Consider the following 25,552-nt stretch of genomic DNA (forward strand, 5'->3'; position numbering starts at 1 on the left):
GAGTAGGGATGCAAGTGGCCAGACTGAACTCTGGTATCGGCATGTACACACGAGTGATGAAGCCATAAGAAAATGGAATAAAGCGATTATTCCAAAAGTCACGGTAGCAGTTACTTTCAAGTGGACAGGGGAGCCAGTTAATTGGGATGAGGATATCGACAATCGTCTTTTTTAAACCTGGGTGGTATTTACAAGGGTGTTTGTCTCGTAAGAATTACCCAGGTGATAGATTTGTTTGATGTGGCTTTCCGTGGATGGGGGAGGGTGGGCAGTGAAAAATGAGGTAGAACACTACCCAGCAGAGGCCAGGGAAGGGGTCCCCGTGCTGGGAATCAAGAGGCCGCTCCCTCACAGGGCCACTCGGCAAGCCTCTCCCTTTCTCTCTCAGGGACTCCGTTTCCTTCCCTGTCAGTGGAAGATAATGAAGTCCTGCGTGCCTCACTAGGTTGATGGGAGAGCAGGTTGGAGGGTGGCATGGAACCAGTTAGTGTTGCCTCAGATGACAGTGATGGCTCACCTGCACTCATATTTACTGTCACCTCATGTTATCCTCACAGTGGCCCCGTGAGTAGCAGGTGTGCTGCTGGGTCTTTTCCATGGGGCACATGAGGACCCAGTCTCTGTCCTGAAGGAGCCAAAATTCTTAGGGGGGCTTTCTTGATGAGGGAGTGAAACATGTTTTAATGATCTTGCCATTAGTTTGCTGATAAATGCCAGCTTTTCTGAATGGCTTCGAGGGGCTTGGAAATAGCTTATCCCCCCGAGCAAACTATATATGCTCCTCGTAGTGACACTTATCCTGCTCTTGGCACTTGGCGAAGCTTGTTTTCTGTAGGTGGTCCAAACGTACAATTGAGCTCACCATCTGAGGTGGTTGGTTGAAATTCTGACTGGGTAGGGCCAGGTACATGAGGCGCTGTAGGATGAAAGAATTGAATTTATAACGTAACAACTGGACAGACCCACTTCGGTATTGTCATCCTTTCGTCACTGTGAGTCTCTTTGTCTGACACCGTCTTACTTAAGAGCTCTGTGTCTGCTCAGACCACTCAGCAGAAATTCTCTGCTCTCCCTTTGTCGTCCACGCCCCCATGGGAGGGCCCTGAATCCCACCCCTTCTTCAGGAGCAAGCGCGTCCACGTGGACACTTGAGCTGGCCCTGTCTGCTCCCAGCCTTTCTGGCTCCTCTCCTGCCTCTGTTTTCGTGTCATGGGAAGTAGTCACAGTTTCCAGTTTGTCCCTGGCTCCTGCACCACAGGGGGCGTCTTCAGCTTTTGCGGGCCCTGGAATCAAATTGAGCCTGAGTTCAAATCCCAGCTCTTCTGTCTGTGGGCTAGATGGTGACCATGGGCATGTTACCTAATATCCCAAGCCTGTTTCCCCACGTATTAAACTCTAGAAAGTGCTAAATAAACCCTTGTTGGTTGGAAAGATAATTTTGACAGGGCATAAAGTAGTTATGATTTTGCAGCATTTTCTGCTAAACCAGAGCCACACAAACACACCACCGGCTGCTTTTGGCTCTTGCCCAGTGAATGTTTCCCTGTGTAGTAGAGGGCGGGGTGGTGGGAGGCCATGGGGAAGTGAGGGGATGGGAGGGTCGACATGATTCTGATCACTGGGCCAGGAGCTTTCCAAGTGTCATCTTATTGGAGCATCAGGAGTGAGGACAGTCCCCTTTCATAGATGAGGAAATAGGCCCAGCAGGGTGAAGCCCATTGCCCAAGTTCTTGGTTCTCTCTGTGCATGCCTAGCATCTGGAGTTGTCTTCCCTTCCATGTGGTTCCAGATGTCTCACATTCCATTCTCCCTTCCTCCTCTTCTTCTCATGATCACTCTCAACCTTTGCCCTTTTCTCTTTTCTGATTAGCCTCTCCCAGGCCCAAGCAAATTATCTGGCATGACTCACGAGAATGTGCAAGAATCCCAAACAGCACCACGCTGCCTCAAGCCGAGCCATGCTGCGGTGCTTTATTCCCTCAAGAAAATATTAGAGGCTTTTATTTGCCAATGTAATGGCCGCGCCCCCCTACTGAGCGCATCTGGCTTGGTTTTGGACAGGACTCCTTAGACTGGCCTTGGGCCTGAGCACAGTCCCCTGTCTACCCAGAGCTGCTGCTACTCCCTGGGCCCATACTGTCCCTCCCTACCCACGTTGCTGCCTGTTTGGCTCCTGGAGGCATTTGGACCAGTGACCCCTGTACATTTAAAGGTCTTTTTTTTTTTTTTTTTAACCAAGTCCATTGGATTTTTTTCTCACTTGTCATAGCTTTTGAAATATTGTCCCCAGATGCTATTTTGGAAATGTAGTTCTGTTTTTTGCTAATTGAAATAAAAGTGAACATTGCACTCTGATCCTTGTACTTAACGTTTAGCTGAAGTACTTTGGTACATTTGGAAGGACCGTCCTCGCCTTGATGTCATTCCTGCCTTTTGCCCTCTCCAGAACACAACCGATTGGATGAAGAGGAGGTCAGAAATCCTTTTATCTATGTGACTTTGCCGCTTAGTGTCAATTAACGTTTGAAGTCATACTGTTAGCAGACCATCTCTACCTCTTAGATTGTCTTTCTGCTACCTTTATAGCGACTTATAAAATGAATAGTGAGTTGGCCTGATGCTCATCAGTGTCGCGTGCAGTTATGTCCCTTCTTAGGAAGCAAGTCATTTGGAGCCCTGGCCACTCCTCTTCTGTTCATGCTAAATGTGGATGCCTTCCAGCCTGGGCAGGATCCGGAGCAAACACTTCCCTCAGTGGAAGGAAATTATGTCAGTGCTAAGCTTCTGTCTGGTCAGCTTTGTGTTACACACTTACAAAACCTTAGTAGCTCAACCACCCAAATTATCGGTTTGAGCCACTAAACTACCTTTTGTGGCTCAGACGCCCAATAACAGTTTTGAGTTTGGCCTGACCCTTGTCAGTTGATTCCACAACAATCTCTGGAAGTTGGCAGTATTAACGGAGCTAGAACAAGAGGGATTCAGTTCAACCCCCTCAGTTCCTCAACTTCTCAGTGTTGCCTTTGTCCCTGCCCCTCCCCTCTGGCCTTCGGCGGAGACTCTGCACTCCAGTGTGGGGGCACCAGCCCTCTAAGGCGATGTCACCATCCTTTCCTGGGAGAGTAACCACAGAGCCCCAGAGAAGGAGCGTCTGTTACCCTCCTGTGACATCGGCTGCTGTCTTTTGTCTTTGAGAACATGGCAGGCTTTCAGTAAATAATAAAGTCAGTGAATGAATCAAACTGGGGAATACCTTTTTTTCCCCTCCAAAATTAAATGTCACCAAAGCAGTAAAACAGATTTTCATTCTGTAAATGGACTGGAAGGTAGATTCCAGAATTCCAAAACGGTTCAGAGCAATGACAGAGTTTTGAGAAGAATAGTAGTAATACAGTTGAACACTTAAAAGCACTTACTTTATGCATTAACTCATTTAATTCCTAGGATCGGTCTACGAGGGCAACGCATTTTATTTTATAGATTTTATTTATTTATTTGACAGAGAGAGAAATCACAAGTAGGCAGAGAGGCAGGCAGAGAGAGAGGAGGAAGCAGGCTCCCTGCTGAGTAGAGAGCCCAATGCAGGGCTCAATCCCAGGACCCTGAGATCATGACCCGAGCCAAAGGCAGAGGCTTAACCCACTGGGCCACCCAGGTGCTCTTGTCATCACCATTTTACAGATGAGGAAGCTGAGGCACAGGCCCTCGCCCAAGGTCAACAACTAGTGAGTGTGAAGCTGGGGCTTGAGCTCATCCCATCTGGCTCCAGGGTCCACGTTCTGTTTTGTGTCTCCCAGTGTAAGTGTATAGATAAGTGTAGGGATCTCCAGGCCTTCCACGGTAGACAAGCTCTGGGTTGTCTGGTTGTTATCAGACTGAGCAGCCCAGCTCCGTGCTGGGTACTGTTTGGCTTCCGGGGTGACGTTGAGCGTGGTGATAGCCTGGGTCATGCTGGCTCATGACTGCACCCCCGGGGCCCTTTCCTGGTGCACAGTAGGCCCTTTGGTTATTTTGCTGGAATGAGGATTGATATCCTTTGACCCATTCCCAAAGGTTGGAGAGGAGAGACATGGGAGGAGGCAAGGCTTCCTATACTCTGTTGTTTCCTCAGGGAGCTGGGGTCTGGACGAGTGTCAGGGACCAGGTCATTGAGGGAGGCAGGGTGGTTCATTTTCGGAGTTGGGCTTGCATCTGGGCCTCTAGCATGCCCCGTTGGAAGGACCAGTCTGCATGTCCCTGTCCTGACACCAAGACAGCTCTGTCTGCCTTGTCAGATTTGAACCTCTGCTGCCCAGGACGTGGGCTGGTACACGGCGCCTGCTCAGTGTGCTGCCGGCTGCCTGGCCAGCTGACCAGAGCGTCTCCTCTGCTCTGTCTTCATCACGGGGAATCCTCAGTTGCTGAGGTAGTCACAAAAAATGTTGTTAAGCCTAGTACAACTCTCATTAGGTTTGAAATGAGACTTCCGGAAGCTTCGCCGGCTTGTTCACATCCCAGTGTGGAGAGTTGTCACACCCCCCGTCCCCATATCTAGGCGGCAGCTGGCTTGCTCCGTTGATCAGATGGGGTCCTTTGCTATCTGAGGCCAAGGTTGTGGGTTTGATCCCTGGCCTCTGACTCCAGCGGGCCATCTGTGTCCACAAATGCATGTCATTGGATACGAGGTGAAGAGCGCGTACAGAGGGAGAAGCTGGAGGCCCTTCTGGGAAAAACAGCTCCCTGAGCGCCGGCCAGAAGTGCCCTTGTGGACTGGGAAGGATGCCTTTTTCTTCTCCCACTTCCCAGATCTGGATCTCTGGTTTTGATTTTAGACTTTTTCCAAATAGGTGCTGCTGAGGTTATGTAAATGAAGGGGAAGCAGTTTTCCAGCCTGAGAACTCAGAACAAGTGACCCGGAGCAGCAGGGTTTATTTCTGGCTTTCTGGGGTCGTGTTGAAGTGGTTAGCATTCCACTGGGGCGGACCTCATGAAGTGAGAAGTATCTGCTTCAGGCATCCGGTTTGTAACTGAGGAAACTCTTCAGCAAGGAGGTGGGGAAGGAGACTTCAGAATATGAGATGGCACTCACTCTCGTCTCTCTTTGAGGGCACCAGCTTCCTAGGTGTCACTGGGTGCCTGGTTGGTTCTGTGCAGCCCTTGGGACAAAGAGGGCCACTGCTCCCAAGGTGATCACAGTTTGGTGGGCTAACAGACATCAAAACAAATGAAAATCAGTGTGTTGCTCAAAATACATGCAAACTTGTTGGGAGCACCCAGGAAGCAGTACCTGTGTTTTCCTAGGGAAGCTGGGAAACCATTCCCTAGGGTGACCTTTGACCCGGGTCTGGAAGGGTCACTAACAGTCCCCTTCCCCCAGGCCACCTCAGACAAAAAGGAGCATGTATAAAGGCACACAGGCAGGAAAGCTACCCTGAAATGTCTGGAAGGTTTTTAAAAAGGGCTTCAAAATCCTTATGATCCCTGCAGCCCTCTCCATGCTGTCAGGCAGGGCCTGCGCAGCTGTGTCACTTGGTCAGGCACGTTGGTCCCTGCCCCCACAGGACCCATGCTGCGGTGCCCCCGAGGGCACACGTGACATGTTCTGCTTTGCCCGGCTGCCCAATCCAGTACAGTGAGAACGAGGACAAGGAACAAGTAGAAAATGTGTCCCCTTGTTGGTCTGGGTTATTTCAACTCACTGTCATTCTGAAATCCATTCAGTGAGTATATGTTGAGCACTTGCTGTATGCCAGGCTCTGTTGGAGGGGCTTGGGATATGTCGATGAGCAAAACACAGATCTTGGTCCACACGGTGCCTATGTTTTTTATGGGGGTGAGGGGTGTGAAGCCCTCCGGGCTCCCTGAGGTGGGATGGTGTCCCTTGTTCACCAGCACGTCCTCGGGGATGAGCCTGGAACCCGATGTATAATAGTGCTTAGTAACTGTTGAAGTGACGTGCTGCTTAAGAGCTTCAGAGTGCTCGTTGGTACAAAGGGACCTGGGAAACACCACACGATTTCTAGGCTCTGAGACATCTATGGTGTTGACTCATTTTGTAACTGATCTTTTCTAAGTAGAATTTCTAAACCACCAGGAAAGAGAAAACATGCCTTGTCCTCACTCTCCAGAGTTTGACAAACATTTTATTCACCTCTGACATTCGAGTTAGCATGACAGTGATGATTGATATTGAGTTTAAGTGCGTTGGTGGCCTAGGCCACACTCCGAGGTCAGAAAATAATCTGGAAGGACAAGTTAAGGAGAAGAGTTGTCTCTTCCCAGCCTAGTCCCAAGAAATGAAAGGAGAAATGACAACCAAAAAAGTGGACTGAGCCGAGTAGCCACCCATCAGGAGGCGAAATGGTTTTCTAAGTCTCCAAGTTTCTCCCAGTCCCGGTTTCCCATTTTGATTCTGATTTTGGAGCACTGGCCTCCCTCCTGATACAGCTGCCCATTGGTTTGGTGGTACAGAGTCACAGGTGACAGTGTTAAAGAGCTCTGAATGTGGCTCAGAGTCACAGAACAGGCCCCACCCTGGACTCGACCCGCCTTCAGAAATCCTGCTTTCCTTCGGAAAGTCAGGAGAGAGGCCAGGTGCTACCAAGTCGGCCTCCCTCTGTGTCCTCAGGAAGTCATGCTTTTGCCCTGACCTAAGGGCCAGCAGATGAGACCTGGAAGGAGGAAGGAAGATGATGAAACCCGATGAAAAAGGAGGAGGGAAGAAAAAGTGCAAATAGGTCACCACGAGTCAAATGTGTCCCTGTGAAAAGTAGGTGGGCTTTCCTGTCAAGACAGAGCAGTAGACGGCCTGGGTTGGAACACGAGCAAGGCGGTGGGACTGGCCTGGGGACAGAAAGGGGTGCTGGCAAGGGAAAACAGGGCTGTGCCTGCTCATCAGACTGGACAGGCAGCTGGTGCTCAAGGGCCCTTCCTTTCTCCCTGGTAATAGCTGAGGCGTTGGGAACCATTCCACACGGAAGGACACGCACTCGGCTCGGGAAGCTTACCCAAGCAAGATGCGGGAGGTGAACCCCATGTTCTGACAGCCTGCCAAAGTGCTCGCTGTTCATAGGCTGGCAGGAACATTCGTTTTTGAGAATAGTTTGCCATAATGAATTCTGACATCATTGCACTCTCTCAGTCAGGGATGTCGAAATGGAATAAATGACCTAATGTGAAGGGTTTGTGGAAACCCTCAAAACTGAGGAGAGTCCCTGGCTCCCTCGTCTTCATTTTGAAGTGGAGTTTTTAAGCAACAGTTCATTCTGGATATTTAACGACCTCAATGTTTTAGGAATGAACTAATAGTTTAGAGACATGAAAGCAATCATGTGGCTTTTATTTCCCTCAAATTGGAGTCTTTCATAGCACTTAGAATATAATTCTTATACATTAATTTCCCCATTTTGTTCCTTTCTATCATGATTATCTGTCCAGCTTTTTTTTTTTTTAAGGTTTGATTTATTCATTTAACAGAGAGGGAGAGTACAAGCGGAGAAAGCAGCAGGCAGAGTGGGAGGGAGAAGCAGGCTCTCTGCTGAGCTGGGAGCTGGATGTGGGACTCCATCCCAGGACCCTGGGATCACAACCTGAGCTGAAAGCAGCCGCTTAACGAACTGAGCCACCCAGGCGTCCCTATCTGTCCAGCTTTAAAAAAAATTTTTTTTTTCTGCTCTCACGACAATAGTAGAAATGATTGACTGAATAAAATTAGGTGATTAAAAAAATGTATGAATGGTATAGGAGTTACGAAAAATGAGATGTTTTTGCATTTGGGAAACTTCCTTCCTTTTCTAATATTTAAAATCTTCCCCCTCCAGCGGTTTTTTGCTGCTGTCAGACTGATCTATGGTGGTTCCTGAGGGCTCCCTGTTGTTTGCTGTTGGCGAGGTGTCAGCCCTTGGGGGTACTGTTTACGAGCAGGACCTCCCAGAGCTTGAGGAAGAATTTGATTCTGAATCCTAAGCTCTCTCCAGAATAATCTGGAAACAGTTGTGAAAAACAATATTTGCTTCAAGGCCACGGCCCGGCCTTGGGAATAAGCCCCCAGTGGCCGACCACCTCCTCCCGCGCGGTGCCCCTGTGAGTCCGGGCACTTCTTCCAGTTGTCCAGCAGGGGGCCTCGGTCCCGCGCGGGAGAGCCACCCGGCCCTCAGAGGGGAGTTGATTTCTCCAGCCATCCTTACTCTTCTAAGGCAGCTGAGGCAGGACCCTCGACACCGGACTGCTTCACCTGGGCGGATGGGTTTTCTTTCCAATTTTGAGCCACTTCCTGGAAGCATCTTATTAGCCGTGATCACTGGAACGCATAAAATGTGTATTAGATATATATGAGGTAATTTGCATATAAATGATTAAGTCAGAGACCTGAGCTCTTGTATTCGAATTTTGTTCCTTCTTCTAGAGCTTGCACTTAAGTTTTAGAGCCAGCATTTCTCTTGCCCAGGAAGGCGACAGACTCTAGTAGGAAGCTTCCAGCTCACTCTCTCACTGGGTTGGTGAACCTGAGCAAGGCATTCCACTTCTGTGTCATAAGGAGCTAGCTTGCATTGGCTCTCGTGGATAGCTAGAAAATTCTGGGCTTTCGTAACTGGATCAGTATCTCATTCTGCCAGGAGGGCGCGAGAGACAGTGTGGATGACCAGCTCCTGTCTTATAGCTGACCCTGGCTTATCCTATTTAGATTCGATGCTGCCTTTTCAGAGCTGATCACCGCCTGGTGAAACAGCCCTGTGAACCCGGGTCTCCAGTTACGTTCCCTCAGTCCCTCCCACCCCTGTGTCATACAGTCAAGACTGCTGTTCCGTGTACACAGGGTAGGAACAGTCTGCGGTTCTGGAACGAAATTAGACCACTGTGTCCACGCCCCCCCCCCCCCATGAGTTAGAGCTGTTTCCTTCCCCCTGTCACTTAGGAGAGCTGAGCTTCCATCCAGAGCAAATGTACTTTGTTGCCCATGAGCATGGATCCCATAAAAACAAACGAAAGGGAAAGCAGAGTGGCTCGCGTGTCCTGGGGCCCATGACCTAATTTGCATTCACGGCTCTGTTAGAGTCCCTGTAGCGCCACTTGGAGTCCCGAGCACCAGCGTCTTTTTATGCCACCGTGAAGCTTCTGATCTGATACCATCTGAAATGTGTGGGTGAGAGGAACACAGGAGAACTGATGGGCTCTTGCCAGTAAACTGTTATCTTAAAGTTCCGGAGCTGTTCTTGTGAACGAGAGTCTTGGGATGCTGTGTAGGGAGAAGATACAAATTAATAGCCCTTGTGGGTGCTTCTAGCATACAGAATCCACATTCAGTTTGATTAAATACCTTTGCGCGATTGAAAATGTCATCCAAGAAGAGAGCCAAATGCCTAGAGCGCCTGCCACAGCCCGCAAAGGCTGGCTGACAGGTCCGCACCGGCTGACCCGCTCTGCGGCTTTTTGGAAAGATGAGATGTGTTCTAATGAGCAAGTTATAAATATCACCAAGTTATGTCATAGGTTGTGGCAGCACTCAATGTAAAGGGACTGGCTGGGCAGTGTTCCCAGCCGAACGGACCGGGCACAGCTTTGCAGGGAGGACTGCAAGTGGGGGCTAGATACAGTGACCAGGGTGTCACTAAAGAATTACCTGTCCTTGATGGAAATGTGTCACCAAACGTGTCTTGGTGAAGTGTGGGGCAGTGAGAGGAGACATGTTCCCATCGGAGTCGGGCCGCTCAGGGCTCTGGTCCTCATGCATTTGCTCGCAGAAGGGGCCTTGACCACTTGCTGCTTCTTGTCTGGGCAGAGTGGGGAGGGCAGTGTTGGCTTGGTGGCTTTTTTGGGGCAGTAATTTAGGTTCTCAGAGATGCAGAGTGATTGCATGGTAGAGCCCCTCAGTTTTCATGCCTGTTATCTTTGTCCTGACCATAAAAATGGCAAGTTACAGGAAGGCTTTAGCACACCGCATTCTGTGCCTTGTGGATATTCCCGCACTCTCTCGCCGCCCACCTTTTAAGTGAAAACAGATTTCAGCACCACTCAGTAGAGCAGGAAAACTATGGAGCCGTTGGGAGGTTGAAGGTAGACTCTTGCTAGATGCCTTATATCTGTCTGTCTCTCTTCCTTTCCCCCTTCCTTCGCTTCCCTCCCTTGCCTTCCCCTCTCCCCTTCCCTTCCCTTTCCCCTTTCCTTCCCTTCCCTTCCCTTCCCTTCCCTCCCCTCCCCTTCCCCTTCCTCCTTCCCTTCTCCCTCCCTTCTTTCCTTCCTTCCTCCCTTCCTTTTTTACTTTTTCCTTCTTTCTTTTTCTTTCTTTCTCTCTCTCTCGCTCTCTCTCCTTCCTTCCTTGGCTTCAGAACTGATTTTCAGATTTTTTTTTTCCTTGAGAAAATTTGATTGTGGAAGCACAAAAGACCAGCAATCCCAGGCCAAATTTTTCAGAGTCAAGCAAAGAATGGACAGACATGTGCAGAATAATTGTTTGCTTAAAATCTAGCCAACAGCTTTTATGTAGACAAAATGCATTGAAATATGTGTATAAAATATTTAATATTAATGCACGCCAGATGGAAACCCTGTCAAACTCTGTGTGCACACAGGAACTTGACGAGAGGAGTCGGGAGATTCAGAGAGATCCTCAGAGCAGTAGAAACAAGAACAACACAAAACCTGCGAATGGTGAGTGTGATGGATAATTTGATTGAGGCCGGAAGGGCACTTTAGGCGTCCTCTCTACTCCCCTCCCTCTCCCTCCCTCCTTCCTCTACCCCTCCACATACATGTATGTGTGTGTGTGTGTGTGTGTGTGTTTGTGTGTGTGTATACACACACACACATATACACTTTGTTGAGATACAATTTCCATGCCACACAGTTCACCCTTTTAAAGTCTGTGGTTTTTAGTGTACTAACCACATTGTTCAGTCATCACTAATATTTAATTTCAGAACATTCTCATCCCCAAAAAGAAACCCCATACCTCTCAGTAGTCACTCCCCATTCTCCCCTGTACCCTCAGCCTCTGGCAACTGCTCATCTGTGTTTTGCTTTTATGGATTTGTCTATTTTGGACATTTCATATACATGGAATTATATATTAGGTGGGCTTGTTGTGACTGACCTGCTTTACCTAGCGTGGTATTTTCAAGGTTCACCCGCGCTGGAGCATGGATCGGCACGTCCCTCCTTTTTTGTGACCAGATACTATCCCACTGCAGGGACAGAACACATTTTTTGCATTTGTTCCTCAGTTGATGGACACGTAGATTGTTCCCACTTATTGGGGGTTGTGAGTAATGCTGCTATGGACATTCTTAACGTAAGTTTTTAAGTGGACACGTGGACAAGTGTTAGGTGGACAGGCTGTACTTTTAACATTTGGAGGAATCGCCAGACGATTCTCCAAAGCAGCTGTACCAGTTTGTATCCCCACCAGCAGTTAGGAGGGCTCCAATTTCTCCGTATTCTTGACAACACTTGTTACTGTCTTTTTGGTCTCGCCTTTCTAATATGTATGAAGTACTGTCTCATTGTGGTTTTAATTTAGATTTCCCTAATGACTACTGACGTTGAGCATCTTTTTATGTACTGATGGGTCATACTACCTCTTGAAACAAAAGAACTGAGTCCCGCACGGAAGGGAGAGTATAAGTTCTCCCAGATGCCAGCGTGGTGAAGGGGTTGGCTGTACGCTAATGATTTCACACCAAAACCCAGCCAGAGCAGAGCAGATTGGATCCTGAAGAGTACCTAGTTGTTCGACTAAGTATAGTGATGCTAAAACTTAGAGGAGAAACAAAAGCTAGCTAGAGAACGTGGCTCATCAGCAGTTTGACTGTGTTGTTGGCATAAGTTCTCTCTCTTCCTTTTGAACCCTTGAACTTTCCTGGCTGGGGAGGTGATCGTTGATCCCTCTATGGCTGCTCTGCCAAGGGCTGTCTGGGTGAAGGCCTGGTGCTCACCAGAGATGAAGCAAATACCACGTGTCACAACTGACACAACAGTCCCACGGAAGAGTCTACCTTCTTGGGTCTTGTCCCCAGCGCCGTTGTCCTCCCATTGTCATGACCCTATTGCCAGAGAGTTTAGAGCTGGGCCAGGCTCAGTGACTCCTGCTGTGGGAAGTGAGGCTGTATCTTCATTTTGGTGTCTTCAGGGTTTGGGGATGCAGATATCCGATTCGTGGGGCCAGATGGCGAATCAATAGGCTTTCCTGCACTCATGGGGGCGAGACAAAGGAGCAACATTACACTCCCCAACCCTTCCCCCAAGACTTCACTTGGTCTTTGGTATTTATTTATATACCGATATGATTTGGGTGTGCCTTAAGAAGTTCAAACCAGACATTTTGATTTGTGGAGTTCTTTAAGGCAAAAAACCTCTGAAAAAATATGGGTAAAAATTGTTGCCAAGTGTCTTTTCTCTCAAACTGACCTATTCCCAACATTTCATGATACTTCTTGTCTGGTCAGCATGAACAGCTCCTTTTAAGACTTTGAAGCACAATTAAAGTAATCAATGATAGTGGCTAGTGTTCTTATCATTGTTTTAAAAGCTGATTAAAAAGCCAATCTTTCAAAATTGCTTAAATGTGGAGCTTTTGTCCATATTGTTGATTCAAAAGCATATATATTTTATTAAAGTGATTAATGGTTTTTGCCCTGTTAGAAGGTGTGAGTGCATTGACTACTCTGTGGGCCGTCTGCCTGCTGCTTACGTCAACACTACTCTTCACAGAATTAGAGAATATCTTCCATTATTGCCTAAGGTTTCTGTTATTTGGATTAATGTACTTTAACTTCTAAAAATCCTGTGAGGGGAGATTCTGAATAAAGACGTGTCAGGAAGTGAGAGAAGTTTCTTCAATTATTATTTTCTTTTTTCTGAGACGTGCTGTGAGGAGGCTTCTGAAGAAGGCTGGGTAGACTGGAGTTGCCCCTGCACATTTTCAGCTGTTAACTGGTTGGTGTTGACATGAGGGGAGTCACTTCCTCTCTCTGTTGGACTTGTGGTGCAAGTAAGTAGGCTTTGGTCTTGGTTGATGAGTCTCAGATGACCTAGGTTGAACTGCTTACAATTCCTTGCGTGCTCAGCAAACGGTGTGCATCAGAATTATCTGAGGAACTTCGAACAAATGCATGTCCCTTTTCCTGACCTCAGAAATGCCAGCTGAGTCGGTTTGGGGCAGAACCCAAGAATCTTCTCTTCTCGTTTCCATGGGGAATTGTTTGCCTTCCCTAGTTGGGAAGTACTTCGTGGGCCTTATTCACTGGTATCTTGGTCTACAGTAGCCATTAGAAAGCTTGTCAAGTTAATGCTGCTCACAACTCTATGATTCCTTTGAGATTAGTTGATCGTTGCAAATTTATGATGCTCTTATGTAGTGAAAAATTTACCTTGTTAACTCTGTCAGGGGGTGAGACCATAGCTGAGAAGGATTTACAAGTCCCTTTACAGCAACCCCATTCTTAGACAAATACTTCAACGAACTGAAAGTGGGTGTTAGAAACAAACAGTGTACATGAATGTCCGTAGCGGCACTGTTTATGCTAGCCAGAAGATGGAAACATTCCGAATTTCTATCAGTTGATGATGAGATAAACAAAACGTGGTACATCCACACAATAGAGTATTATTCAGCCACAAAAAGGAATGACACACTGACCCAGGCTACTACATGGGTCAGCCTTGACCTCATGATGCTAAGTGAAAAAGCCAGTCACAAAAAGACCCCGTATTATAGGATTCCATTGATAGGAATTGTCCCCAATGGGCAAATCTGCAGAGACAGAAAGCAGGTTAGTTGTTCCCAGGGTCTGGAAGGAGGGAGTGGAAAATGACCACTGAAGGGTACAGGGCTTCCTCTTGGGGTGATATTCTGGAACCAGGGAGAGGTGATGGTTGCCTAGTACTGTGAATGTACTAAGTGCCATTGGGTTATACATTAAAATGGTTAAAATGGTGAATTTTAGGTTAGGTGAATTTTACCGCAGTTAAGAAAATACATACAAAACGGATTTAATGACCAAGTTTATACATTAAAGTTTGACTTCTTTCTGACTCCCTTCCTTCCCTTCTGATTTTATTTGTTACTAACAATTTGTAAGCATTTCAATGGCAAGCATATAAAACCCGAGTATAAGAAGTAAAAGGTCCGATCACTATCGGTGATCGTGCTGGTCATTTCTCCTATTTATCTCCTGTTCTGAACTTCATTGAGCTGTCAGTGCACACAACCAGACAGCCTTCCTAGTCGGTGAGTGCAGTGTAGTGGTAGAGTGACACATTTAAAATAATGCGATCACATCAAAACCTCATTTTAAAAGTCTCTCTGGAAGGCTAATACCCGGAAGTAAAGTGAGATCTAGCACGAGCTGTCGCATCATGGACAAGCAGACTGGAGGGCAGAGATTTTTGTAACTTTAGAATCCCTCCATGGCAGGTATATTCAGAAAATGAAGCTCCTTGTTCATTTTTTTCCCTTTGACATTTTTTTTTTCTCGGCTATAGTGAGTCGAGGTTATTTTTGCCCGTTGATGCTTCCAGCAGAAGTCATTAGCTTATATGACTGCAGGGAGATCGAAATGAAACTATAATGGAAGGTTTAAGAAAACAGTGCAGAAACTGTTTAGGTCCTGAAAATTGTATTCTTATGAGGTCTTTACAGATGGCTCAGTTGGGGATGATAGGAGTGCACTTAATTTCACATTCTTATAGACATTAAAGCCAGTAGGTCTTACTTGGGAATAATCAAGAAAATTTGCCTTTACCCAGTGGTTATCAGAAGCCGCTAAGCTAGTGATTTGGTTGCATTTAAGTTTCCTGGTGGTGTTTTAGGTGATTTCACGTGGATGAAAACCTAGCAAAGTTCTCTTCTGGAACATATTTATTTAAAAAGTCTCACTCTCAGGAAAGTTCAGCATTCTTTGCCTGCGTGTTTCCAAAGAACATGAAAACCTTGTGGAAAAACCTGATGGTTGAAGTTTTATTTTGCCACCTTTGGCTGATCGTGGTGCACCTGCTTCTGTTCTCAGGGAGATTTTGGGGGGGGGGGTTGTTTATCTGTTTGTTTTTACTTCTTTATCACTGGAAGATTATGAGGTAAGTGAACTGATACGCATCAGCTAACAAAATATTTCTTAGTAGATGTCACACACCCCCTCCTCCCATTCATCAGACGGGGCACTGTTCTACTGCAGAGTGCTCGAAAAGTATAGTAGTCGTTGTCTAACTTAGGATGACGAGACCCAGACATGTCTGGGTTTTCTCCGGGAGGAAAGAGATACTATGCAGCATTGCAAAGAGGTCTTTCTTGATCAGTAGCCATACTTGCCACTTCGCTTTCTCTTTTGCACAGGCCAGCAGTAGCCTTTGGGCTGGAAGGCCCAGGGTGCACTGAGAACAGGGCGATGAGTCCCAGGACGGGGCCACCATGGGACTGGCCCTTGGCACTTCAAAGAGGGAAGGCATTTCCGAAATCTACACTGGATACCATCTTATCAGCAATGAAGAGCTTTTTTTTTTTTTTTCCCCCTTCCTTCAGGAGTAATGTCATCTAGGTTGAGCACCGGCTTTGTGCCAAGTTTGGGTTTTAGCAGGGATCTGTTGGGAGGTGATGAAAATATTTGCAATTAACCTATGATAAGGGCTTTTGGAAAAGAACTAAACTAAAAGTTTCGGTTGTTTCAGAAAATCACAGAGGCAGGATGGCTCGAAGGGCATAGACTTTTTTTTTTTAATGGTCCAAATACCTTAGTGTATTTTCTCTCCTTTTTTGTAGTAAAATGTTCATCGGAGAAGTAAAAATCTTTAATCATGAGTCTTGAAATAGTGCCTAGCACAAAGCGATGTCTGAAAATATTGACCAAATGAGCGAATGAGTGAAGGAGTGATACAGAATGGACTCACGGCTATGCCTTTGCTCCTTTGTGTTCCCAGACAATAGCCAGGCAGTTGGCGGAGATCTTGTTGCGGGGTATGTGTGAACAGAGCTACTGGAACCCTCTGGAGGATCCACCCTGCCAGTCACCTCTGGACGACCCTCTCCGGAAAGGAGCAAACACAAAAACCTACACCCTCACTCGGAAAGCCCGCGTCTACTCAGGAGAGAAGTATGGCCCTTGATGTCCTCATTCGTAGGTTAGGGGGTGGGAGGAAAACTCAAGGGTGAGTAAAGTTTGGGACAGATTTTTCCCCTAAAAGAGAACCAGACAAACAAATCTCATTTGCCAATTTAATGGAGATACTCCATTCCTTTTAGTAACCTCAGTAGATATCTGTGCACCAGTGGGTACATTTGAAGTAGGAAAATTCTCTATTCTCAGTCCTTGGCTACTGTTCTTGGCCATCACTATTGGTCTTTCGGATTCTCATTCTGTTTCTTCTAAGAACCCTAGCGTTAGCCAGCAATCAGTGACAAAGCTGTTTGTAAGCCAGAGTTAGCCTTTTTTCTTTTCTTCAACAATTCCTTGATCCTTTTGTTTATAAATTTGTCTTAAATCAAATTAGCTGTAAGAAGAAAGAGAACTAAATAATTTGTAAGTGCCTGGAAGGCAACGTCTCTTTTGAACTTTTTAATTTTTTTAAATTTTAAATCTGGGACGGGGTGCCTGGGTGGCTCAGTGGGTTAAAGCCTCTGCCTTCGGCTCAGGTCATGATCTCAGCGTCCTGGGATCGAGCCCCGCATCGGGCTCTCTGTTCAGCGGGGAGCCTGCTTCCCCCACTCTCTCTGCCTGCCTCTCTGCCTACTTGTAATCTCTGTTTGTCAAATAAATAAATAAAATCTTAAAAATAAATAAATAAATAAATCTGGGACTTGGCTGCCTTGGAGGAAGGTGGGTTAGGGAACCTCTATAGCCTCCATGAGGACCTTCCCCAGGTTGGGAAGTGGGGGGTGGCAGGCAGACACCATGAGAGGGGCCAGGAGACAGGAGATTGTTGACTCACTCTTGATTCCTCCCCTTAGAGTCTCACCCTCCCATCTTTGCCGGTTCTTGCAAGAAGGAGGCATGATGGCTCTTCAGAATCTCTCCATGAGGGGAAGGGGGCGTGTATGAATAAATATGGAAACCTTCCACAATGGTTATCAAATTGGAGAAATGACAGAGAGACTGCAGGCGGCCGCTTCTGAGGCTCTAGAGCTGGGGCGGGGAAGGGGTTTTGACTAGATGCTTACTGCATGTGTGACTTCTGGAAATGATTGTCGCATTTTCAAAAGGGACAACGTTTCTCTGGCAGGCAGCCTCCTCTTAATCCCCTTACGCTGACCCTGGCATTTCTCGCCCTCATCCTCCTCTTGTTCAGACTGCATTTCTTACATGGATTCAAAGAAGTGAGCATATTCTTAACTTTTTCCCTAGGATTATTTTAGTTTGTGCTTAATCCCCCTTTTAATTTAACCCCCCTTTTTGTGGCCTTGTTGAACCTTGAGTTTGCTCAGTTCACAGCCTGTGTTACTCTTAGTCCTTATCTGAATTCACAGAACATCTGTTCTAGCAATTCCCAAACTCTCACTTTAAAAATGCTGAACCCTCAGGATGAAGTATTTAGAAGCAGTTTTGGGGTTCATCTTGAAAGTGAAATTTATATCCTAAAAATAGGCCTGAGTTCTTTGTTTGTTTGTTTTCTGCTTGCTATGTTGCTTAGTAGACAGATATATAAGGTGCCAGGTGTATTGAGAAACTCAGCTCCTGCTCCTTCCCCTGATCAAGCTGGAAACATGGGTAGAGCTCTGTGTTTCTTTGGGTGTTATTCCAATGTGGCCTCATCCCTTGAAGGCAGAAAAGCTCAGGATGCCAGCCATTTCTCCTTTATTTTGTGAACCACTCAGACTTTGTTACTCTCCTGACGTCAATAGCCCCAGCTGTCCAAGGAGAATTATGGAGGCAACATGAAGATCTAGAAAATGTAATGACTATTAAGGGAGATTCTCATACCAGGACTGGTTGCTGAGTCAACAGTTTCATTCCACACAGATATAGTCAGGTTTTTTTGTTTTGTTTTGTTTTGTTTTCATTTTTTTTTATTTTTTTTTTTACCATTTTATTGAGATGTGATTCACATACTATACAGTTCACTCATTTAAAGTATACAGTTCAGGGGGCACCTGACTGACTTAGTCAGAAGAGCATGTGCCTCTTGATCTTTGGAGTCATGAGTTCAAGCCCCATGTGAGATGTAGAGATCGCTTAAATAAATAAAAAAACTTAAAAAAAAATACAGTTCAGTGGCTTTTAATATAGTCACGTAATTGTGCTTCTGTCACCATAATCAACTTTGAAACATTTTTATTACCCTGAAAATAAACCTAGTGCCCCTAAGCTGTCACCCCACCATCCCCAATCCCTTGGCTTTTTCATATGAATTTTAGTATCAGTTTGTCCATTTCTGAAAAAAAAAAAAAAAAGAAAGAGAAAAGAAAAAGCAACTAGGATTTTTATGGGAATTGCACTGAATCCATAGATCAATTTGGAGGAGTATCGCCATCTTAACAATACTGAGTCTTCTCATCCATGAACATGGGATGTCTTTCATTTATTTAGGTCTTCTTTAATTTCTTTCAACAGTGATTTGTTGTTTTCAGAGGATAAGTTATTTACTTATTTCTTGAAACTTACTGTGTGTGTGAATGCTATTCTTTTGGATATTGTCATAAGTGGAATTGTTTTCTTAATTTCATTTTTGGTTTGTTCATTTCAGGCATAGAGAAATACAGTTGATTTTCTGTATTGATGTTATATACTGCAATCTTACTGAACTTGTTCATTTGTTCAGATAGTGTTTTAGATTCCTTAGGACTTTCCACATACCAGAATATGTCATCTGCAAATAGAGGTAGTCTTACTTCTTCCTTTCTTAGATGGCTTTTATTTTATTTTCTTCCATAATTGCTTTGGCCAGAACCTCCAGTACAATGTTGAATAGAAATGGCAAGGACTGGTGGACATCCTTGTCTTATACCTGATGTTAGGAGGGAAAAAGCATCCAGTTTTCCACCATCGAGTGTGAAATTAGTTGTGGGTTTTCATAAATACCTTTCATCAGGATGAGAAAGTTCCTTACTATTACTAGTTTGTGGAGTACTCTTTATCTTGAAAGGGCATTTAATTTTGTCAAGTACTTTTTTTTGCATCTGTTGAGAAAATCATGTACATTCATTATTCTGTTGATGTAATGTATTACATTAATGGATTTTCAGATGCTAAGCCAATCTTTGACAAATTTCATTGATCATTTTCAAGAACCAACTTTGGTTTTGTTCATTTTTTTTTCATTTTTTGTTCATTTGTTCATTTTTGTTCATTTGTTCCTTTTTTTCTATTGTGTATCTATTCACTAAAATTTTATTAATTTCCACACTGATTCTTATTCTTTCAGTTATCACCATCAGTTCTGAGCTTTCTAGTTTTGTTTGTTTCTAGTTTTGTTTGTTCACAAGGATAATTCTGGTGTATTAGGTAAGAGAGAAAGAAAGCCTGTTGGGATTATGCTTGTCTTGGGGCTCCCTGATCACCAGGACTCTCTAATTAGGCAAAAAGGATATTAATACCAATTCACTTATGCTGCTTGGCAGGTAAAAAAGGGAATCCACAGATAATGATTAAACCCCATCTTGGCCAGCAGTCTCAAACGCTTCCCCTCCTTAGTCCCTTATGAGAAATATGAGCACAGAGCCTTCCAGCTCCAGCAGATCACAAGGACCATTCAGAATAGCTGGTCATGATGGAATACAGCAGAAAAGTGAGCTCTGTCAGAAAACTCCACTCCTTGTCACTGTGGCCTAGACCTGGAGTGGAAACAGGGTGCTCATTCTCTTAACAGTCCTAGATTGGAAAGGGATCACATGCCATGGACCTCTTTACTTTCTTCCTTCTAGGTCTTTCTGTGAGGAATTTTTTTGACCTTTGCTCATTTGTTTATTAAAGATTTATTTATTTATTTCGGGGTGACAAGAAAGAGAGGGGGAGAGACTCCCTGCCAAGCACAGAGCCCAACTCAGGGCTTGATCCCAGGACCCCGAGATCGTGACCTGAGCGGAAACCAAGAGTCGGACACTTAACTGACTGTGCCATGCAGGCACCCCTCTTGTTTATTTTTTAAGTAAGCTTTTTATTGACAGATAACACATACTGGAAGAAATACACGAACCAAAAGTATAAAACTTGATGAATTTTTACCAAGTGAACACATCCATGTAATTAGCACCCTGATCAAGAAACAGGCATTGCCAGAACCCTTGAGGCCTTCTTTGTACCCTCTCCTGTTTACTGCCCCTACCCGAGGGTAACCATCCTGAGTCCTATCCCAATCATTAGTATAGGCCATTTTTGAAATTTATATAAATGAAATAATATATTAAAAACTCTTCTGTTTAACTTCTGTCTGATAATATGTTTGAGAGAGTCATCCGTGTTTCTGCATGCAGCTGGAGTTTGTTTCCGTTATTATGAAGTTTTCCGTATATACTCCAATATATTGATCCATTCTACTTGTGATGGATGCTAGAGTCGTTTCGCGTATGGGGCTGCTTCCATCTCATTCAGGCCCAGGCCCAAATAGATTGACTGTTACCTTCTCAGAAAGGTATTCCCCAGTCACCTTATCTAACTGTCCTTCTTTCCGAGCATTTTCCATCACATGAGCTCATTTATTTTTCGTCATAGCATCTAAAATACAGATTTTTTTTTTTTGTTTATCCTTCTTCTAGAATGTGCCGCAGTGAACATTTTCACACATGTTCCTTAGTGCACATACATCAGGGATGTCTTCCTGCTGTTGTGTTCCTCCTTGTAAAAAACACTTGAGATGGCTTAGATCATTAAATGCATGTTAGACTTCATGATTAGCACAAAATAAGAAAGGAGATTAAAAACTACTCTTGTGCCAGAAAGTGGGTGATGAAAACATTTACCGAAAGCTGGGAGCCAGACGTGGTGCTCAGCTCCTCTGTAGGCCCCGCAGGAGAGGGTGACTGTTGTGGACTTCTAAATGCAGGTCTGAACTTCCCTGAGCCAGGGCACAGGGTTTGGGGAAGGATGACAACACTGTTGAAAGTGTGAAGATGAGGGCATTGAAGGGTCAGGAAAAGCACCGGGGGCCTCCCCGTGGGCTTTGTGGGACTCACCCAGTCCACTCCAGAGCATGTCTCAGTGGACTTGATCCAAATGGAGGACCCTTCTTTATTGTCACGACGGGGTGTTGGCCTGTCTGGAATTGTGTGCCAGGGTGATCCTTAGGTCGGACTAGCTGATGCCTCATAACCAACAGGTACTCTCAATGACTAATTTAAGTCCTTTTCCTTTCTTGGAACTTTTGTCCTTCCACACAGACCTGAGACTGAGGTACTCTCTGCCTCAGCACGTTTAACGGTGTGACTGGAAGACGAAGCAGAGCTGCAGCCACTGTGGGCTTTGACTCTTTTTAGCTCTTATCCACTGGCTGTGGTTCAGAGGCCGTATTTCTCTGGGAATTCTCTAGGGGTTTCACAACCGGGTCAGGCATATTAGAACTAGAAAGGCAGGGGCGCCTGGGTGGTCCAATGAATGGAGCATCCGACTCTTGATTTCAGCTCAGGTCATGATCTCATGGGTCATGGGCTTGAGCCCGGATTTGGACTCCCTGCTTGGTGGGAAGTCTGCTTGAGATTCTCTCCCACCTTTCCCTCTGTCCCTCCCCCTGCTCATTCTCTCTCTCTAAAAATAAGTAAATAAATCTTAAAAAAAAACAAAACACCAAAACTAGAAAGACACTGTTGCTGGGCCTTGGAGTTAATGTTGTCATTTACACATAACTTCCTTGTGAGTTGGAGGTGTTCTCCTTGGAGAACAGTCGGAGCCCTCCTTGCACCTACTGGGAGTCTGCATTGACACCTGGATGGTGCCATTGACTTTCAGACATCCAGCTCGTCATTGCTTGTATAATAGCTAAAGATGACAGAAAGATGAACTGCATTTGGATAAAATTGGATTATTTCTTTTGTAGGATGGCTTCTACCACATACAGTGACATTTTTTACCCATCTGGGAAAATTTTTAGAAAGGGCTGTGATCTGGCAGCCTTGGCAAGGTCATGATCACTATCCATAAATGAAGATTCTTGCCCTTGTTCCTTTTGTGTAGAGTCAGACAACGAGTAGATAAATTCATCCAAAGTAAGAAAATGAGCAACTTGCCTGAAGGTCAGCCCGGGAGTTAGTAAGGTGGCTGGGCTTGGGCCAGTTATCACCATCAGTTCTGAGCTTTGCTCAGAAGCACTGTGCTCCCACCAGCAGCTTGTCCTCACTATCTGTGAGCCCTGTGTGCTCCCTGTCCCTTCTCATCCTGCACCCTGCCCTTCAGTCAATGTTCTATCGGTCTAGGCTCCCAGTTTTTCCACTCCACAAGGCTGAGGCTTGGGCACCCAGAGCTCTCCCCTAATGTTCTTGGGCCCACAGAGGAGATTGTCACAAAAGAGCCCAGTGGTTTCAACCATCTACCCTGAGCTCTATATCTCCTTCAACAGAGAACAGGGGAGGAATGGCCAGAGAAGGGGTCCAGAAAATGCACATGTAGTGGAAGGGGCGTTCTGGTGTATAGTTTTTCAGCATGTCTCTTAAAACTGCCATTCCTCCTCCTCTCACTGCCCATTTCTTCCTGCCAGCTCTGAGAGTTTGCCACACTCCTGAGTCCCATCTCGCCTGCCTCAAAAGGAAGGGTAGAGGAAGTGGAATTAGAATCAGTTAATGTGCTACTTGTTAGCAGCTCTGGTAAAAATAACACAACTTAGCATTTAAGCAGGCTGGATGGCTCAGATGGAATTTGGGGATTATCCACGGACTGAATTGGCTGGTGTTAAGTCACAATTAGCATGGGCTCTCTTCTTTTCAATTAGTCTAGACCATGTAGAACTGGCTAGCCGCCGTGGAAAAAATGGTTAATGTTACTGCTCGATTGGTAAGGTCCCAGTGGTATGGAAGCACGGCCAGGATGGCAGGAAACGATTGCTGGGTGGACACACACACACACACACACACACACACACACACACGTTTGAGAACACTCTTCATTCAAAGCCTGGAGGCTCTATTTCTGAATTGAAGGGGAAAGAAGAGTTCTGTCATCGAAAACCCCAGCTCCCCTCAAGCTACCTGTTTAAAGAAGTTCTCTGCAAATCCCAGAATCCTGCTCTCCACTTACAGGCCAGACTTTTCATCAAATTTTAGCCCTACAAGGGCAATGGGAACCACTCCACAGGTGGTCTCCTTACCCCTATGGACGTCAGAGGTAAAGAAAGAGAACCAGGCCCTGTGCTTTTTCTGTCTTGCTCTTCTGGTCCTTTGATGCCATACAGAAGTTGCCAGCACTTCAAAGAGAACAAGTATTTATAATGATGATATGAAAGACTTTTTTTTTTCCTTTCCTTTTTTTTTTTCCTTGCCATTTTGAGGGGTGGGGAGGATCATCCCATCTCTTAAATTAAATGACTGTGATGTTAGCACTGGGAAGATGTAAATTTAGCCTTTATTTGATCATCTCTAAAACATCCAGGAATTTTTTTTAAAACCAAGTTCATTTTTATTGCTCTCTTCTTTCATTCTGTGAAAAAGAATCGAGTTTGGCGCTATTGGTGATAACACTCTCAATTCTACTCAAAGGATTCTAGAGCTTTTAGAACAGGGGGAAAAAAATGCTGCAAGTCTCTAAAAATCCTCAAAGCACCAAAAAAGTAGGCTCTAAAGGATGGAGGTTGTTGGGGTTAGGCTTGGGGTTTTTTGTTGTTATTGTTGTTCTCTAATCTTGAGCAGTACTGAGTTTAAAAGCTTTTTCTTTTAATCCCAGATGTCAGAGCTCAACCAACTTCCATAAAATAGATTAATAAGACAACTAGCTCTTGCATGCCACCCCATAATAGAACATGTGTGTTTAATTAAGGGGACTTGCCCAAGTTCTTACAGTATTCTAGAAATGATTCAAAGTCTAAAATTGCTTCCAATCTCTTATTTCATCTGAAGGACAGTATAAGATACGGCAGTTAGCAAGTGAGAGGTAAGAAGCGGACTGCTTAGTGAGGTGTCTACAGTCTCTACCCCCAAAATGGGTTTAGGAGAAAGTTTTATCACTGAGATGATGTCAGTTTGTAGCAATCTCAATTTCTGCCTCTATAACAGGCATATATGTTCTCTGGGCTTTTACTGTGGTTTTTATAGCTTGACTTCACTCTGCTGCCTGCTTTTAAAATGCATAGTTAAAATGTATAAATTCCATAGATTACCATAGAAATAAGCAAATTAATTCAGGTGTCAGATGATACAGTATATTTTGTGGTTCTACATAAAAATCTAGCTTTTAATATTCAGTGCTGTTCATCGTCGTGTATTTCATATGATCTTGAAATTGCCATATATAAAATTCAGTTTTCTTTACACAGCATTTTTTGTCCTCAAGAAAATACTGAAGAAGCCCTGTTGTTACTGCTGATTAGTGAATCGATGGTAAGTAGAATGTGCTTTCAAATTTTTCTCCATCCCCCTTTCCTACAGTCCTGTTTTTGATATGGTCACTCCATCAGTTCAGCGGCTATTTTACTTGGGAAAAGAATACTTTCTAGAGGGGATACCTGGGTTGGGGGAGGAAAGGAACAATAGGGATTTAAGAAGAGGATTTTTTTTTTTTTAAAGATTTTTATTTATTTATTTGACAGAGATCACAAGTATGCAGAGAGGCAGGCAGGGAGAGAGAGGAGGAAGCAGACTCTGAGCCTGAGGTGGGGCTCGATCCCAGAACCCCTGGGATCATGACCTGAGCCAAAGGCAGAGGCTTTAACCCACTGAGCCACCCAGGCGCCCCTAAGAAGAGGCATGTTTCTTAATTCTTGGGCTAGTTAGAAGTGTCCCTTGTAGGTTAATCTCAGCCTGGAGCATGGAGCTTCTCTTCGGCAAGCCTGTACAGGCATCTGAGTTCATTCCTTTGCCCACTGATTATTGATAGGACACAAACACAATTGTGGATAGGTAAACTATAGCTGAAGGGAAGACCAGAGGAATCCTGAGAAGGGAAGGAAGTCCCCCGAGGGTAACCTTTCCAAGCTACCTCAACTTGCCTGGGGTGGGGGGAGGGAGAGTTTAGGGATCAGTCAGTGGGGTGGTGGCTGCAGACATCTGGTTTTTGTAGCAGGAGCCTGATAAGCAGCCTCAGTCCCCTGGGTAGGCCTACCGCTTGCTCCCCAGGCACTCTGGAGTCCCTGGCTGTGAGCGCGCGCTCCTGTTCCCTGGCTCTGCTGTCATGAGGGAGTTTTTGCCAGGCCGTCGGACTCCCTTGAAATGTTTTGTTAATGTCTGGACACGCTATCAAAGTTTACGTCTAGCATTTCATTCCTCACCATTTATTGGGTTTCTGCTCTGCGTCGGGTTAGGCATGACTTCCCAGGCTTGAAGCTGTGGGAAGCAGTCTGTGTCATAGTAGTCAGTCCCTTGGCATGTAAGTGGTGTTTGCTGAGCACCTGGACAGGATGGCGAGACTCCTGGAACTGGGAAGGACCTAGATGTCCTCATACCCATTCCCTCATACCATGAGTAGGGAACCTGAGGACCAGAGCAGGCAAAACGGATGCATCCTGCAGTGGTCTGTTG

General features: G+C 45.4%; 1 protein-coding gene across 6 annotated transcripts in view; it reads left to right on the plus strand.

Annotated features, from left to right (window-relative positions):
- Positions 1–25,552, plus strand: part of TTC7B (tetratricopeptide repeat domain 7B) — a 248,341-nt gene that overhangs the window by 97,720 nt on the left and 125,069 nt on the right. For 5 of the 6 annotated variants that reach the window (XM_046007995.1, XM_046007989.1, XM_046007990.1 and 2 more), the window contains 3 exons: positions 10,548–10,626; positions 15,886–16,058; positions 24,352–24,415. In XM_046007995.1, coding sequence (XP_045863951.1) covers positions 10,548–10,626; positions 15,886–16,058; positions 24,352–24,415 — 316 coding nt within the window. Of the gene's footprint in view, positions 1–10,547; positions 10,627–12,919; positions 12,965–15,885; positions 16,059–24,351; positions 24,416–25,552 lie in introns of those variants that run through there. The other variant, XM_046007993.1, reaches the window with a different exon arrangement.

The sequence above is a fragment of the Meles meles genome, chromosome 6, assembly GCF_922984935.1.
Source record: "Meles meles chromosome 6, mMelMel3.1 paternal haplotype, whole genome shotgun sequence".
NCBI lineage: Eukaryota > Metazoa > Chordata > Mammalia > Carnivora > Mustelidae > Meles > Meles meles.